Source organism: Tiliqua scincoides, chromosome 7 (assembly GCF_035046505.1).
Source record: "Tiliqua scincoides isolate rTilSci1 chromosome 7, rTilSci1.hap2, whole genome shotgun sequence".
Classification (NCBI taxonomy): domain Eukaryota; kingdom Metazoa; phylum Chordata; class Lepidosauria; order Squamata; family Scincidae; genus Tiliqua; species Tiliqua scincoides.
This window is the reverse complement of record NC_089827.1, coordinates 61,075,720-61,092,857: the sequence shown is the minus strand read 5'-3', so window position 1 is coordinate 61,092,857 and position 17,138 is coordinate 61,075,720. Positions and strand designations below refer to the sequence as shown.

The window sequence follows — 17,138 nt, the reverse complement described above, 5'->3', positions numbered from 1 at the left end:
CAGGTCACATCCCCAGAGCAAGATTAACCCCACTCCCCCCCCCATTATATAGACACAAAGTAACAGCACTGCTAATGCATTAAGAGAAAAGAGCTGGATCTCCTGGGCAAAGGAAGTGTTGCAAATTACCTGCAGAGAGCTTCACAGTGCCCAGAATGCCACATGAGTCCTCCCCAATTTTGTATAGTAAAACAGCTTTGTATAAACACCCCTATACTACAGCTGGCAACGGTGATAGTTGCCAATGCTGCGGCTTCTACTTGCTGTAATGCAGCCAACCTTACCCAGAGTTGCACTCAAAGGATTGGGCTGTCAAAGCTGGCCTGACTATCAAAACGCCAAGTGAGGCAGCTTGTGGATTTCACAGTCAATGTATCATCAGCTAGTTTGGCACAATCCTTGAGAAGTGCCTGCGGAGAGGAAGACATGGACTAGAGGCCAAAATGTTTGTTAGTAGGTTGGCCATGCCTACAGGAGTGCCCACCTGTTTCACTGATGCCAAGTTTGTTGGCCTGTAAGCACAGCTGGCTTATTAGTCCTCTGGGCAGGCTTGGGTGACAGCGGATACTGTGAGGCCAGCGGAACACATTATAGCTTCTTTCATCCCTTTTTATTGACTGATGAGGTGGTCCATTTTGTTTAGATTTTGTATCAGGTCAACCAATGTGAGGTGGACAGCCTAAGACAGGGGTGCTCAAACCCCAGCCCTGGGGCCACATGTGGCCCTCGAGGCCTCTCAATGTGGTCCTCAGGAAGCCCCCAGTCTCCAATGAGCATCTGGCCCTCCAGAGATTTGTTGGAGCCTGCACTGACCCGACGCAACTGCTCGCTGCATGAGGGCGACTGTTTGACCTCTCTGATGAGCAGTGGGATGAGGACTCCCTCCACTTCTTGCTGTTTCACGTCTGTGATGCAGTAGCGGCAGCAAAGGAAAGGCCAGCCTTGCTTTGTGCAAGGCCTTTTATAGGACTTGAGCTATTGCAAGACCTTCATTCATTCATATAAGTTCGTCTTTAATATATTCATTTATGTAAACTTATGTAAATTTATTCAAATTTTAAATGTAAATTAATTCTTTTTTTCCCTGGCCCCCCGACACAGTGTCAGAGAGCTGATGTGGCCCTCCTGCCAAAAACTTTGGACACCCCTGGCCTAAGAGAATAGGAGGCTGTGCGCTTAAGATGATCATGTGCTCTTCAGCAATGAGTCAGAGAAGAAGTGATTCAGCCCTAAGTAGGCAGGTGGCTCCCTTTTTCAGGTGCCCCAGAAGACAGGTGCATTGGCTGAGCATGTTTCAAGTGCACTACGCTTTGTCACAAGTATTGTACTTCTATTGCTCCTTTACTAAGAAATAGGTTTGCTTTGCCTGTTTACTGGACATGAAAAGCTTGGCAAGGGCAGCGCACCCTTTTCAAAGGACAATCGTCTCAGAGCAGTGGAAAGTCTGCAACAATTGTATCCATTATCCACATTACCTGAAGATATTTTCCTCATGTTCCCTTCCCTCCCCCCCACCCCACCCCACGAACCGGTGCAGTTCTCTTTTCCTTTTCATTGCTCACTTTTTCAACAGCCAAATCTCATTGCGTCGCCCATACGGTTTCATGGGGGGATCGTAACCATTGCAAAAATAGTAGTCTTTCTGGTAGGTCACCTCCTGCCCCAAGGCAGATTTCAGCTTGGTGGCGTAATTTACATAATCCACTTCTTTGGCATAGCCTCCAAATTGCCTATGAGGACAGACAAGAAAAAAAATGTAGAGGGTCACAAGCAGAGGAATTCCAGAGAGCAATGCCATAAAGATCCTGAGCAATATCTTAAAAAAAATAAATTTGATGGTAGTGGTATGAACCTTCTTAAAATATTCTGACTCTCTACACAGAGATGGGCCTCAAGAGGAGGCAGCTGGCTCAGATGGCAAATTTCGGTGCCAATGACAGCACAATCCGTTACTTACGTGTGCGTTACTTACTCAGCAACCCGTTACTTACATGTGCGTTACTCACTCAGTAGTAAGTTCAATTGTGTTCAGGGAGGCTTACTCCCAGGAAGAGGGGTAAAGGATTGAAACCTAATTCAGAAGTGGGACAAAGGCTGACCTGACCAATGGGACACAATCCACAGGGACATTAAACATAGGAAGTGGTCTTTGGCCGAGTCAGATCCATCTAGAACGTATTGCCTAAAATGCCAGCAGGATTCCAGACAGGGATCATTCCAGGCAGGGATTATCCCTGGAGATGCCAGGAATTGAACCTGGGACCCTCAGCATGCAAAACAAGTGTTCAACTCCTGAGCTACAGCCCCGTCCTCAAAGTTCTCCTATAAAGGCCCCTGAAAAAGGAAGTCTTTCTTAAATGGTCCCCCTGCCTGATTTTCCCAGTCTGGCATGGTGGCATCAGATACGTACCAATTCTCCCCCACTATTTAGCTGCTGACCCAGTAAATCAGTGACATGAGAGCAGGGAGGGATGTGCTGAGTGCTAACCACTAGGCGCTACTTCTCTTAGACAGCCTCTGTTTTCCCTAGTAGCCTCCAATGGAGAAGCAATAAATCAGATATTGTGCACCAAGAGGCAAAAAGTCTCTCTCCAGTCATATCTTCAGTTGCCCCGACTTTTCACAAACACTGAATTAGTCAAACTGTGCATCTCACCCCATCGGTGACAACAGCGACAAGAGACTGGGGCTTTGGTAAAAAGAGGGTCAATTCCTATTTGCCCATGTGTCCGTCATGGTTAGACTCAAAGTGTGTATTTAGTGGCAATTCTGGGAGACGTCAGTCAAGGGAACTTCATCTACCACAACAGCACAAGGAGTTGTTATAGTTAAGGCGACTGCCACAAAGGTAAAGTTTGCCAGAAAGGCCTAATGTGACATTTCACGTCAGATGCTTAGAGGGAACAACAGAGATCAGGGCTGCACATTCTCTTCCCTGGATCCCTAGGATGAAAGTGGATTCCCAGCCCTCTGTTCCGCAAAGAGAGACATCCTTCTTGAAATATGGTCCGTGACAGCAGACTTCAGCACACATCCGCAATAAAGTCTAGTTTTGCCTCGACATGAGAATGACACCCAAAGGCCACCTGGGCTGAAAGATCCACAGTGTCATTCTCCTGGGTCTTCACAAACCTGTTTCTCAATTGGAAATGGCAGGCACAATTCATTCAGGGCTTCTCAGCTGGGTTCAAAGGAACTGCCATATTGAAAGTGACAGGCTATCAATTCCCAATACATGTGTTGATTTAGTGCTCTGATGGAAAGCTGCTGCCTAAGAGACAAGGAATCATCTTTCTGGCTCAGACCAATAGCTCAATTCCACAGCCTTTGATCCTCAACCTTGGCTTGTTCTGGATTCTTTAAAGCTGGGGTTTCTCACAAATGGGGAAAATCCCACCCGCAAAGTTGTCATGAGAGGCAGGAACATCCAACCACCCAGCCCAGTGTCTACATGCATATTTTGACTGGGGCAGCTGCCAAAGTACAGGCTTACCCTTATCTCATTGACACAAGCGCTCCTAGAAGCTATCACGTCCAGGCAACTGTGATCAAAAGTGATAAACACAAAGAGCAACCCCACAGTTTGGGTTCAACGTCTAGGACTAAGGAGCGAAATGTGTGTTACACACAAACATGTACAACAGAACCCCAAACTGCTTTAAAAAAAAGAAATTACCCCTTCACAAAGCTTTGTATTCAACATAATTAATCCTTGAAACCCTGCTCTCTGAGCTACATTTTGCAAAGGAGAAAATAACACTTCCTTGGGGATTTTCTTTGGAGATTCTGACAAAAGAGGCACTCTGCACATGCTTATGACCACACAGGTTCCAGAGCTTGCTTGGTTCCGGAGATGAGTGCTACTGATCCTTGGTTATGATGAGGATAATTTGTATTCTGCGTCACTGTACATGGTGCTTTACAGAGATGCCTATTCAAAACATGCAAGCCTCAGCCCCAAGAAATTTACAATCTGAATACTGCCAGCATGATAACCATGACGCTTGCCCCGATGTGTAGAGATACCTGAGCTTCCACAAAATCAAAACACATTCTCTTTGCTATTTCCCTTTCTCTTTTTAGCCCATCCTTGCATGGGGAAGGAGGACTCCTTTTGGTCCCACACCTAGCTCAGTAGTAGTAACCACAGGGTTGACGTCGAGGCAGAATTAAGACCCCAGGCATTCAACACCCACCAGGAAGGCATAGCTGGTGGAGGCTGTTAGAGGTAGAGGTTAGAGGTGGAGGCCCCTGCATTCAAAACACCTACGTGGAGTAAACAGTCATTTCTTCCCGCTTTTCAATCTGGATGCTCTCGTCACTGGGCAAGGGAGGATTGGCCTGGAACTGGCTTGGAATGCGCAGCAGGACTTTCACCTTATGCTGCAGCGACCCGTCGTCCTCAGGAAACACCGTGGTACACACTGGAGCCATCATTCCCATCCCAGCCCCTAGAAGAGAAACACAGAACAGAGACCCCAGTTTCCTGAGATACGGGCAGCTCAGTCCTACAAAGTTCCCTGTGTAGCAATGAAGCCGCATCAATAGGGTGCGTGACATATTCCACAAGGGGGTTTTGGATCCTGAGGAGGCCTCCAGGGCAAGGGAGCACTGGCTCACTGGGTCTACCTGCACTCAATATATTGCTGGCTCAAATCCACATGGGCCTGGGTTGGAGGACTGAGGCCAGGAAGGGGGACAGGATATCGGCTGTGCTGCCACGCTTATGCCAACCCCTTCCTAGCCTCCATCTGTCATCCTTCCCATCTTCCCACCCCAGCTCTGTCCTGTTCCTTCCCCTCCCCTCCCGTTCCACCCCCTCTTTGCCTGCCCCCACTCCCTGTGCTGATGTGCTGGCACCAGAGGACATCCTTGGGCCACTGGTGCATGGAGCCAGCCACTCTTCACTTGCCAGGCCGTGATGAATGGCATGTCACGTTTTGCGACAACCATAAAGGCCTTACGCTTCTAGAATGCTTATCCTGGTTATGTGCGGCCCTTTTAGGATTGGGTCAAAAATAACACAAAGCCAGAAAGGTCTAGTTTTTCCCAACAGACAGACAGACATGTGCTGCAAAATCAAAAGCTGATGGGAACTCAAGAAAGACTGTAAAGTTTCTTACCCTGGTCATTGCTTCCTCCAACATATTTGAGAAGTTTCAGCACTGACTCACGTAAGGCCTCATCAAAAGGTTTTCCAGTGAGCTCGACAGTGGCAAATTGTCCACCTTCATATGTCCTTTCTTCGTAGGCCACCTCATCCTGGGAATGCAACAGTCAGATACTGTAACAGATTCTCTGGGAGATGAAGCCAATGTGTGTCTATGTAAGGGAAAAGATCTCTGCAAGAAGCACTGAGCCTGTTAGACTAGCTGTCCTTTTAAGAAAAACAATTGATCATACAAGTCAGCAAAGCCCAAGTGGTATAGTGGTTAGTGTCGCAGGAGAAACATAGGTTCATATCTCCACTGAGATTTGCTGGGTCACTTTGGGCCAGTCACTATCACTCAGCCTAGACAATCTCGTAGGAGTGTTGTAAAGGAGGGGGGAAGTTGCATGTGACCCTTAGCTCCTTGGAATAGTAGGAATATGGGGAATAATTATAGTATCCAGACTGTTGCTCTGGAGAAGGTGCCCCATTTAGCTACAACAACATTCATTCCACACATTACACTTCAGTTTGTAATCAGTATAGTTCAGTGAAGAGAAAAAAATACACATCTTTGTATAGATAATGCCAGTCAAGCAGCAATAAAATTGGACTCAATTTTCTCAATTTGCACATGCCTTTGAGACATAGTGGATTTCCATTTGCATGCTAATTTTTACACTAGAAGCAACAACAGTTCTTACTGGGATTGGTGACAAGGCCCAACAGTAATCCTAACCACTGCATTGCACCGTAAGGAGTTTCTTGGGCCAAATCTGCTCACATCCCACTAGTAGTAGGGGGCTGCACCAATTTGTAATAGGGGACAACCAACGGACCTCCAGATCCCATTTCCTGGTGATACAGTCACTTCAACTATAAATGTAGAACTGAAAATAACTAGCCTTCAGTAGTGTAGCTAGAGGGGGTGCAGGGGTAGCAATTGCACTGGACTGCAGGCTGCCTGGGAAACAGTCTGGCCGCCCACTCATTGCACCCCTGCTGCAATCACTGCTCTTGCCAAAAGAGTGTGACATGACCTGGCATCATTAATTTTGCCCCAGGCTCCAGAGTGGCTAGCTACACCTGCTAGCCTGTAACCTGTTTACAAGGCGAACAAGAAAATATACCACTCATCCCATTTCCTTACCACCAGTGACATTTTGTCCTGTGCCAGAGGTTGCTAGACAATGGATTCATCAAGAATGCTTTGGACAGATGACTGATGGATTGGAAGCAATGGACAAAAGACCAACTACTCACTGATCCAATAAATAATTTGAGAAAACACTGTGGCATGAATTTGTTGGCAATCTTCAGTCTCGAAAGATTATGGTATCGTGCTCTGGATGGTGGTTCTGGCACAGCGTCTAGTGTGGCTGAAAAGGCCGATTCGGGAGTGACAATCCCTTCCACACCGGGAGCAAGTGCAGTCTGTCCCTGGTCTATCTCCCTGGCTATGGGCCTTCCTTCTTTGCCTCTTAGCCTCAGACTGTTGGCCAAGTGTCTCTTCAAACTGGGAAAGGCCAGGCTGCACAGCCTGCCTCCAAGCGGACTGCTCAGAGGCCAGGGTTTCCCACCTGTTGAGGTCCACTCCTAAGGCCTTCAGATCCCTCTTGCAGATGTCCTTGTATCGCAGCTGTGGTCTACCTGTAGGGTGCTTTCCTTGCACAAGTTCTCCACAGAGAAGAGCCTTTGGGATCCGGCTGTCATCCATTCTCACAACATGACCGAGTCAACGCAGGCGTCTCTGTTTCAGCAGTGCGTACATGCTAGGGATTCCAGCTCGTTCCAGGACTGTGGAACTTTGTCCTGCCAGGTGATGCCGAGACTGCGTCGGAGGCAGCGCATGTGGAAAGCGTTCAGTTTCCTCTCCTGTTGTGAGCGAAGAGTCCATGACTCGCTGCAGTACAGAAGTGTACTCAGGATGCAAGCTCTGTAGACCTGGATCTTGGTATGATGACATGGCATGGCATGATGTGGCATGAATAGCTGATGACATGATGGCATGATGTGGCATGATGGCATAATGTGGCATGAATAGCAGATGTGGCATGATGTGGATGTGGCATGAATAGCTGCTATTTTTTCAGGCATGTTTTACATACAGATTCCCTAAATGATAATCAGGTAGCAGGAATGACCACGACACTTGTTCTCTGTGTAAACTGCAGAATATGGAGCTGGAAGGTAATGAGCATCTGGGCCAGAACTGTGCAAGACATTCATTCCAAGCACAAGTGCCATTTGAGTGATGATCACAAAGCTGGATGGACGCTAAGGTAATGTAAAAAGTGACACCGGTCGCCAGCCTAAACAACTGTTAGGAAAAATGAATTTCTTGATAATATTTTTCTAGCAAACTGTCCTACCCCCAAGATCTCAGAGTTGGTAGCAACACCATCTGCCTATGGGCTGGGGGGGGGGGGTTGTGTCAGTTATATAGCTTGGGAGGAGCGATGGTTTTATTGTATGTCATTTTCACTTAATACTGTGAGCTGCATTGGTGATATATACAGAAAGCCACATTCCCATTTTAAAAAGTCAGTAAGGAAAAGTCCTCCTCCAGATCAACAAAATAACCATTCAAATACAAAACACCATACAGTATTATAATTCAAAATATTCCACTTAAATCAAGACATTACATATAAACTCCAATAAGATTGATGTTCAATGTTTGCAGGAAAAGATCCTGAGACTGTAATTAAGGTATAAAGAAAATCTGAGTACTTAACACCTTTGGAACAAAGGTTGAAACTCCAATGCAAAGAAGAGATTAATAGCCCAATCCTGAGTTGCCGGGCGCGCAGCTGCAGCGGCACCAAGAACAGCTGCCGCCACATCCTATGTGCCTCAGCCTGCCGCAGGCGGCATAAGGGAAGCAACCCAGCAATGGGGTTACTCGCTTTAGGTTAAGCTGTTCGTGTAGGGCGCCAAGCCCTACACGAATGGACAGGATCAGGTGGAGCTGCCCCTCTGCCTCCCTGCTCCCTCCCTCCAGCACACCTCCGCTTCCAGCACACCTCTCTCTGCTCCCCGCCTCCCTGTCACGCCTCCTCCTCACCCTCTCTCTGCCCTCCGCCTGCCTCTCCTCTCCCCTCCTTCGCTTACTGTGCCGCGGCTCTGCCGAGCAGTGGAGGCCAGGCACCCACTCAGCGCTAGCCCAGCGCTAGCCCAGCACCAGCCAGCGCTGGGTTAGCACAGGTGGTAGCCGGGCAGTAGAACTCGCAAATGTGCCTTATGGCACATTTGCAACAGTGCGCGGCGGCACAAAGCCACTGCGCCGAGCTCAGGATTGGGCTCTAAAGAAGGCTGTGGTAGACAAATGGTTGGCAACCTTCAGTCTCGAAAGACTATGGTATAAGCCTACAGCACCCGGTATTCCCAGGCGGTCTCCCATCCAAGTACTAACCAGGCCTGACCCTGCTTAGCTTCCGAGATCAGACGAGATCGGGCATGTGCTCATGGTAGTCAATAATTTTTGCATCAATAATTTTTGCATATAGACAGGGCTGTATAAATGGGTTGATTTAACATGTCAAGAATATTTCTAGGCTGTATGTTTATATTGTCTGGTATGGTTTAAATATAACATGCAAGGCTATAAAATATTGGCTATCCTGTCACCAGGAGCTCCAAGTTCAGTTGTCATCTTTCCAGGGGCAAAAGTGCTTGCTAAATAAGTAGTTTAGACTGGCCCCCCTAAGAGGTGTGCCTGGGCAAAATTCTGCTTCTGATAAGCCATTGACAAGATCCCAAAGAGAAAAAGGTCATACACAACATATTAAGCTATGTCATCGTGGGCTACTGGTTATTCCTGAATAACATAGGAGCTACAAGAACAAATAAACTCCCTCCCAAGATTTGATTAGGACGATGTGTTAGGATAGCAAGGCACACTGACTTCTATGGTCTTCTCTATGGTCTTCGCCTCTTGTAAAGTTACTTCTAGCTTCTGGGAGACTCATCCTGGTTCTGTGGTTCTGTTTCAAGAGCAACTGTCTGTAGTAACAAACTGTCCCTCTTCTTCTGCTGGTTCTGCATTTTGCTGGTGGAAGAGGAAGGATGGGTAATTTGTTACTGCAGACAGTTGCCCAGAAACAGAGCTGCTGAACCTGGAAGAGCTGTTCAGGAATTTTCAGTCGCTGTGGTTGGCATACCTGTGGACCTTTCGCAGCACACCAATGTGCCATGGCACACCAGTTGAAAACAGCTGTGTAAGGATATCAGTTTCAGAAAGGTTTTGGCAACAGCAGAATATATACAGACACTGATATCAACGAGTCCATGTGGTGTGCTAGTTAAGAACATAAGAAGAGCCCATCTGAATCAGGCCAAAGGCCCATCTAGTCCAGCTTCCTATATCTCACAGTGGCCCACCAGATGCCTCAGGAAGCACACAAGACAACAGGAGACCTGCATCCTGGTGCCCTCCCTTGCATCTGGCATTCTGAGGTAGCCTACTTCTAAAATCAGGAGCCTGCACATACCTATCATGGCTAGTTCAAAGGGCTTGTACAGTGCCAGCTCAGCAGTGAAGGGAGGTGAACTGGTTGCCCCGAGCAGTAGATGGGCACAGGCAGCCACTTCTGTAGCTGCCTCAACTTTCCCTCGCACCCCTCTGCACCCCCTTCCTTACTCTGAAAGTAGAACAGTAGAGCAGTGCTGGAACAAGGAACCAAGGAGAAGTAGTGCCCTCTTTTCCAAAAAGAAGTGTTTTTTTGTTTGTTTGTTTTTGGAGTTTTTTTTACAGCAGGAGGGAGGAGAGGCCAGGTGGCCACTCTGGGTGCAATCCTAACCCCTTATGTCAGTGCTTTCCAGCACTGGCATAAAGACAATGCAGCTCTGAGCTAAGGGAACAAATATTCCCTTGCTTTGAGGAGGCCTCCGTGAGTGACACCCAACTGCAAGATACAGCACATGCCCCATTGGCACCACTATGCCAGTGCCAAAAAGCACTGACATAAGGGGTTAGGATTGTGCCCTCTGTAATATAGCTCTCATCCATAAATTCACATTCCTGCTCCGTCACAAAAATTGACCTCAGACAATAGAATCAAGCTAGATTCAATGATGGATGCTCTGTGTACATGTAAGGGGGGGGGGTATTATTTTTTATTTTAAAGAGACATGTGGACATGAGGGGGCAGAACCCTCTACCCCAGTGGTTCTCACATTTTGCATTGGGACCCTCTTTTTAGAATGAGAATCTGTCAGAACCCACTGGAAGTGATGTCATGACTGGAAGTGACATCATCAAGCAGGAAAATTTTTAACTAACCTAGGCTGCAATCCTACCCACACTTCCCCAGGAATAAGTTCCATTGACTATCATTGTTAAAAGCATATACAGAGTAGTCTGTTAAAAGTTCAGGTCTGTAACATTCCCCAATCCAGTCACATGCCATGGTAGCATAAAGTCTAATATAGTAAAAATAAAATATTGAAATGAATGGGGACCCACCTGAAATTGGCTCCCAACCCAGAGTTTGAGAAACACTGCTCTACCCACATGTAGTGGCTTATTTCCCTGCAGGTTCTCTCCTAAAGTGCTTCCCAACATTGGAAAAGAGCACTGGAAGGGAGGCACATAGCTGTGTGCATGTTCTGTGTGCCTCACTCACATGGGCCTTTTTCATGGGCCTCCAAGTTCTATTGTATCTGGGGCAGCTCAGTCTGTAAAACATTTTGTGGCTGCACAGTGCAGTACAGAAGCTTTTTCTCTTCCCCCTCTTTCTTTTGTTCTTCTCTTTATTAATCTCCAAAGAGTAACCAGCCTCGAGATGCTTGGAGGAGAGGGTCAGGATGAGGAGGCAGGAGTCAAAAGGAGGCACTGAGAAGGGTGAGCGGGCAGACAGGTTAGTGACTCTGTTTTGTCAAACTGTATTGCTGTCTGTCTCCAATTATTGTGTTCTTGTGGGACACCATCAGCCCACTAAGTATCTTGAGTTTCAAACCAACCGACCCAAAACTGCTGGTGTTTATGTTCAGCGTGACCCCGTGTCTCAGCCTTGTACTTCACAGGGCTGCCACAGATCTAAGGCACCACTTCAGATTCCTGATAGTAAGGGTGCAATACAAATGCTAGCTGTGGCCGAAAAGAACCGGGAAATTTGTGTCAAGCAGAACAGAAGAAGAAAATGCCACCAGCTGGGAAACAGCAGGTGACTCAAAATTCTTCCCTTTGGGGAAGAAAGAGTTATGATCTGGTGCTGCCATAATGCTGGCTGATCTATGACACCACATGCCGTGAGGCCCTGACAGTGGGCTGTTCACATTATTACCCTTTAGCCCGCAATTAGCATCAATCTCTCCAATGTATCATTTTCTTTTTACTGAATGGCTGCTGCAATAGGCGGTGCATCTTGGGGGTTTAAGAGATGCATTTTGCCAGGAGCCCGAGACATCCTACAAGTGAATCACAGGATTGTTCTGCAGATAATTACAAAGAAGTCTCTCTCCTACCACAGTAACAAATTCAATCCTTTAGTGACATCTCCCAGGGTAAGCAAACAACATATTGCATGTGTTGTTGCCACTTTCCTTCAGGGAAAAAGGGCTCTGCACCTTTTTCATATCTGCATGTCAGGCAGAAATCAACAGGTACCATTTATTCCATCACGGCCTCTCCATGCAAGGAGAGCTCACCTGTGGATCTCTGCCATTCAAAAGACAACAACCCCAATACCAAATGACTTCATTAGCGGCTGCAGGCATGGTCTCTTGGAAGATAATCAGCAAAAACAGCATGGATATGACAACAGAAAAGGTACATGTGGATTCTGGAAATAACAAAGCATGATGCTTATTGGAGAGCAACGTGCTCTCTTCCAAGCACAATGGTCCCAGGGTTACTTTCGGTTGCTGCACCCCTAGATCTCTTGTGAGGGTCACATCCCAGCACCTCCAAGTGTTCAAGTAGGATCAGGGAGACCTCCTTCAGCTAGGTTTGTTGAGAGTGTAAGGGGGGGGGAGAGAAAGAGAGAAAGATCTGAACTTCTTGGGGGAAATGTAAGAACATAAGAAGAGCCCGGCTGGATCAGGCCATAGGCACATCTAGTCCATTCCTGTATCTCACATTGGCCCACCAAATGCCCCATGGAGCTCACAAGACAACAAGAGATCCTGCTGCCCTCCCTTGCACCTGGCATTCAGAGATACCCTCCTTCCAAAACCAGGAGCCTGCACACACTCATCACATCTTGTAACCTGTGATGGACTTTTTTCCTTCAGATATCTGTCTGGAGATGCCTTTTAAAGGCATCTAAACCAGGCACCACCACCGCATCCAGTGGCAAGGAGTTCCACAGATTGAGGTGAAATAGCAGCCGCCACTCCAATCATGTGGCAAGGAGTTCCACAGGCTGATGTGAAATACATCGGTCAGACAGATTGTCACTAGGGTTGGCTGATTGGTGAATGGCAACATCTGCATGGCCTCCTTACTTGGGGCACAGGAGGTCTGGCATACAAAGAGCTCCTTGTGAGTAGACCAACCACAGCACCTCCTCTGCTTTCCCCTCCCCTTAAGGGGGGGGCGAGCAAAGCACCACCCCCCGCTCGAGCCCTCCAGGGCCCCAGCCCTCCTCCTACCTTCTCCCCCTTGCTCAGGACTCGGCAGGCCCAAACCTCCACGGTGCCAAAAAGGGAGTTTCTGATCATTCCAAACATGCTGGCCGCAGGATCGGGGCCGCCCTGCAGCAGCCTTGCGCGACCCGCGGAGGAGCTCCTGTATTTCCGCGTCCTGAAAGCGACACCAGATCCTGGCGTGGGAGGGACATGGGAGGGGTTCCGTCTGCAGCTGGAAAAGCAGATCTCGCCCAGGGATCGAGCAGTTCGCTGTTCTTGCGGGAGGTAGGAAGAAGGGCGTGTGGGGGCCCAGGAGTGAGGAAGGTTGCCAACTTTTTCCAGCTGGCCCTGCGCCTCTGCCATTAAGCACAGCCTGACAGTCTGAAATGAAGCTGGTGAGGCTTTTCTTGCCTTCAAAGGTCTTCCCAGCAGGGCCAGTCACAAAAGAGTTGGCAGCTCATGCTGGCACTCCTTCACACATTATGAAACACCTTTGCAAAAAGTCTCGCCTGCGTAGGCATTCACATACAACAAAGATTGCACTACAGGACACATGAAAGTGTGTGGCACCACTGGGGCAAATGCACGGTTACCCGTGCTGCAGACCCAGGATGCGTGAATGATGCTCAGGCACGAGTCTCTGTGCCTACTTTAAAAACATATTTCCGCACATGGGCCTCAAAAGCAGAATGTACAGAGTGGCCAATGGAAAGCCACGGTCAGGCACTGAACAGTTCTTGCTGCTAAAGCACAGCTCTGTCCAGGTTTTTACTCTGTTGTCCGCCATGAGCAGAACTCGGCACATTTATGCTACAAATTTGAACAGGCTTCATTGTCCTGGCTTCCCCCCAAAGAACAGGGCAACATAATCATTTTGTAACAGAGAAAGTATCATTTGGAATGCCATCGTGGCATAAATGCAGTAATTACGCTGTTTAGTTCAGCAAAAGTTGCACATAGACATAGAATTCTGCTTTTCCCATAATGCTGGCAAGGACAGTTCCATCCAGTAATTCCACCTGCCGTGCACTGATGAACATGAACACATCCCTCCCCCTCCTCCTGGCATGCTGTTCTGCTCCACATAACCATGCCGGACGCAGATCACCTGAGCCACAAGTAATTTTTAAGCAGTAACTAATGACATATGAGGGCAGCTGTCAGCAGAATGGCGCACCAAGAAGGGGGCAGAGCTTGCACGCTCACACGCCTCTTTGTGTAGTAGGCAGGGGAGCAGCAGATGGCATTGTCCAAACTGTCCCATCCTGTCCCTTTGCTTCCAAGGTGTGACATCAGACCTTGGAGCCAATGGCAACCACATAATGGTTGGCAACCTTCAGTCTTGAAAGACTATGGTATAAGCCTACAGCATCCGGTATTCCCTGGCGGTCTCCCATCCAAGTACTAACCAGGCCTGACCCTGCTTAGCTTCCAAGATCAGGCATGTGCAGGGTAACACCTCCGATCTACCTTCTCTGGCTAGAAAGTGGCTTCAAGAGAGGTTGAGCAGGCAGAGGGGAGTGCATAGTATAAAGAGAGGGGTTCAACACTCACAACCTGTTGTAGTGATGGGCTTCGTATTAGCAGACTGAAAGGAAATGGGGTTATGAGAGATTTGCACTTGTTTCAAGGATGAAAAAGTGCTGGTGAAGGAAAGAAGGAGGGAACAATATCTCTCAAATGTCCCTTCTATGGATCTTTGGTGAAATCAAAATGCACATTTCTGAATAATCATGTATTCCCTAGAAAAAGTTAAAAAGATATCTGAGGCATTTAAAGGGGTTTCACTTCCTTTGACAGGCATCTTTATAGCAGCATTAGATGTAGACATGTCCAGAACTAAAGAAACCCACAACAAAAACAGAAGATATTATGTTGTTGTGAAAGTGGGAATTGGATGTTGTGAATGAGCATGGTGCTAGAGCCAGGCTCTGAGACAAGGCTTAGCCACTGTGAAGTCCTTCAGTAATGATATTGCACACGTTTTCTTTGAGCCAGTCTTTTATTGCGTTAACCCTATCAGGACCTCAGAAGAAGCCAAACTTCTTTCTTCACAGGCCTAATTCCTCTGAGCTGGCCTTCGTGCATAGATCCTCCTTCTCAGCAGTGGAAGCCTCCTTGACTGGATGCTGTTGAGCCTCTGGCTCCTCAGAGCTCTGAACCGAATGGGGATGAGGGCCCGGTCCATGATTTTAAGTCGCTCTGTCAACTCCGCCAGCCTCTTCTTCATTGAATGGACTTGCTTCAGGAGGTTATCGATTGCCTCGGAGATGGGCCGGAGGCTGCAGACAGAAAAGGGCAATATGAAGAACGGAGACAGTAATATGTATATAGATACAATGTAACGCAAGTGCTACCACTTTGTGGATGAGCCATCTCCATTGGGGCAGTACAGGAGACCGTGTGCCCCAACTCTTATGGGGGTCAGTAATCAATGTGGTTAGAGGTTACAGGTAGGAGGATACTTAAGGAGCATCTTCACATTCATTTCAGTCCAGGTTCATGAAATCATGAACCAGAATAATGGGAGTCATTTGTGCACAAGAGGGACAGGCACACTGCTTTCAATCCCCTGGCCCATTCCTGATCCTTAAACCCAAGCGAATGTGTACATACACATCAGACCAAAGGGCATGATACACATGCGCGTGAATGCTTAAAACCACCTTTAGTGCAAGGTAGGCTCTTGAGGATCGATGGTTCTTCACCAGAGGTCCATCAGAACTCACTCCCATCCTATTGCCCTCACCTGGCAGCCTCAGGCATCATCACTATTGAGAACAAGCCACAGAAGCCCTTGAAATAAGAAACCGCACACTGTGTCCCAAATGGCAATTTGTCCTTAAAACATAATCTGCACAAATATTTCATTTCTAATATCATTTTGACTAAATGCCATTTTAAAAAAATAAATAAAGAGATAAAAGAAACAACCCCAAAACTTGTCTACAAATGTTTCTGACATGGGAGGTTGAGTTGCACCACCTGATTGAAGAGAAGAATCCATCAACAACTGTACTTATTTGTTTGCCATTTTTCAGTCCCATTAAAGGGATAATCAATGTGGCTTACAGAACAGAACAGCAATCAGAACCATTGTAAAGCACAGCACGGCAATATTAAAATCCAGTTGACCAAAACATGTAGAGCAACTGCAGTCAGACCAGAGCAGACATAAAAGCATACAATTCAACATAACTATTAACAAAAGGCCAAAGAAACAAGGTCTTAACTAACCTTTAAGCGTTGGCAGTGATGGAACCTCTTGGGCCTCACTAAGATGACCTCACAATCGTAGGCGGTGCCAGAGGAAGTGAAGGTGCCTCCCGGGACAATTAGCTCTCCCCACACCTCCTCCCCCATTGCTGGAGCCATAGCTGAATCATAAACTGGCCATGAAAACCAGTCTGCAGTCCTAAGCGTGCACAATTGGAAATTAACTCAATCGAAACCAAGAGGACTTACTTCAGAGAAAATCTGTTTAGGGCGGGTGTGTTAATGTGGAGAAATGTGTACTGTTCGCTTTCCAAAATTTAACGTGAGACTGGGACAAGGCTCACCTCTCCAACACACTTTTGCCCTTGTATGACCTCCTCCAATATTCTTTTCTGTTGCCATCACTACTGTTGGAAGAGTTTTTTTGTTAAACTGTATTAAGATGTGTTACACTGTGTTACAGGGGATTCCATAAAGGGATGGGGTTAATAAGTAAGATTCCATAAAGGGGCAGGGTCAATGCAGTAAGATTTCATAAAGAGGCAGGGTTAGGAAAAGACAGTTGAAGGGCAGTTTACTACCTGTTTTAACTTACCTGTTCTCTGGATGTTGTTGGGTTGGAACCAGGCAGAGTCCTCGATGTTCTTTGGTACTGTTAGGAGTTGATTTTTCTATCACTACTCATAATCATGTCCGTAAAATAGTAGGGATGAAAATTTTGAATGCTGAAAATGATGGTGCAACACATACACTGTGCTTCAGCTATTATACGGTTCACACAGAAACTGGTACCGGGTGTTCACCAAGTAATCATTGTTGGGATGCATGTTCCCTGCTACCATTTCATGATGAAAGCCTTCATGAGACTGCATTTATATGGAAAATTATGTAGTTGTGTGTGTACGCGCGCACCAGTTTCAAGGGAACACCATTAGTTAAAGGTACAAGCCTGGCAAATCAACACTGCAAGTCACAGAGGCCTCCTCAAGGTATGGAAACATTTGTTCCCTTACCTTGGGGCTGCATTGTGGCTGCACCGGTGCTGGAAAGTTGGATAGGATTGGGCCTTTACTTACTGTATTTCTATTCCACCTTTCTCCTGAAGGGACTCTGTAGTTGTAGGCTACAGTTATTCTCAAATCTCAAACTCTTTTATTTACCTCCTTTCTTCTATCAGGGCAGCTTACAGGGGGCTTTCTGA

General features: G+C 47.2%; 1 protein-coding gene and 1 pseudogene across 1 annotated transcript; both read right to left on the bottom strand.

Annotated features, from left to right (window-relative positions):
* Nucleotides 1-1,526: 1,526 nt before the first annotated feature.
* HEBP1 (heme binding protein 1) lies at nucleotides 1,527-12,901 on the bottom strand. Its single transcript, XM_066634359.1, has 4 exons — nucleotides 12,746-12,901; nucleotides 5,124-5,262; nucleotides 4,271-4,451; nucleotides 1,527-1,730 (listed from the first exon to the last, which is right to left on the bottom strand). Exons 1-4 carry the CDS (start codon nucleotides 12,821-12,823, stop codon nucleotides 1,559-1,561), a joined length of 570 nt encoding a protein of 189 aa, XP_066490456.1. The 5' UTR covers nucleotides 12,824-12,901; the 3' UTR covers nucleotides 1,527-1,558.
* Nucleotides 8,516-8,632, bottom strand: LOC136658252 (5S ribosomal RNA; annotated as a pseudogene).
* Nucleotides 12,902-17,138: the final 4,237 nt, after the last annotated feature.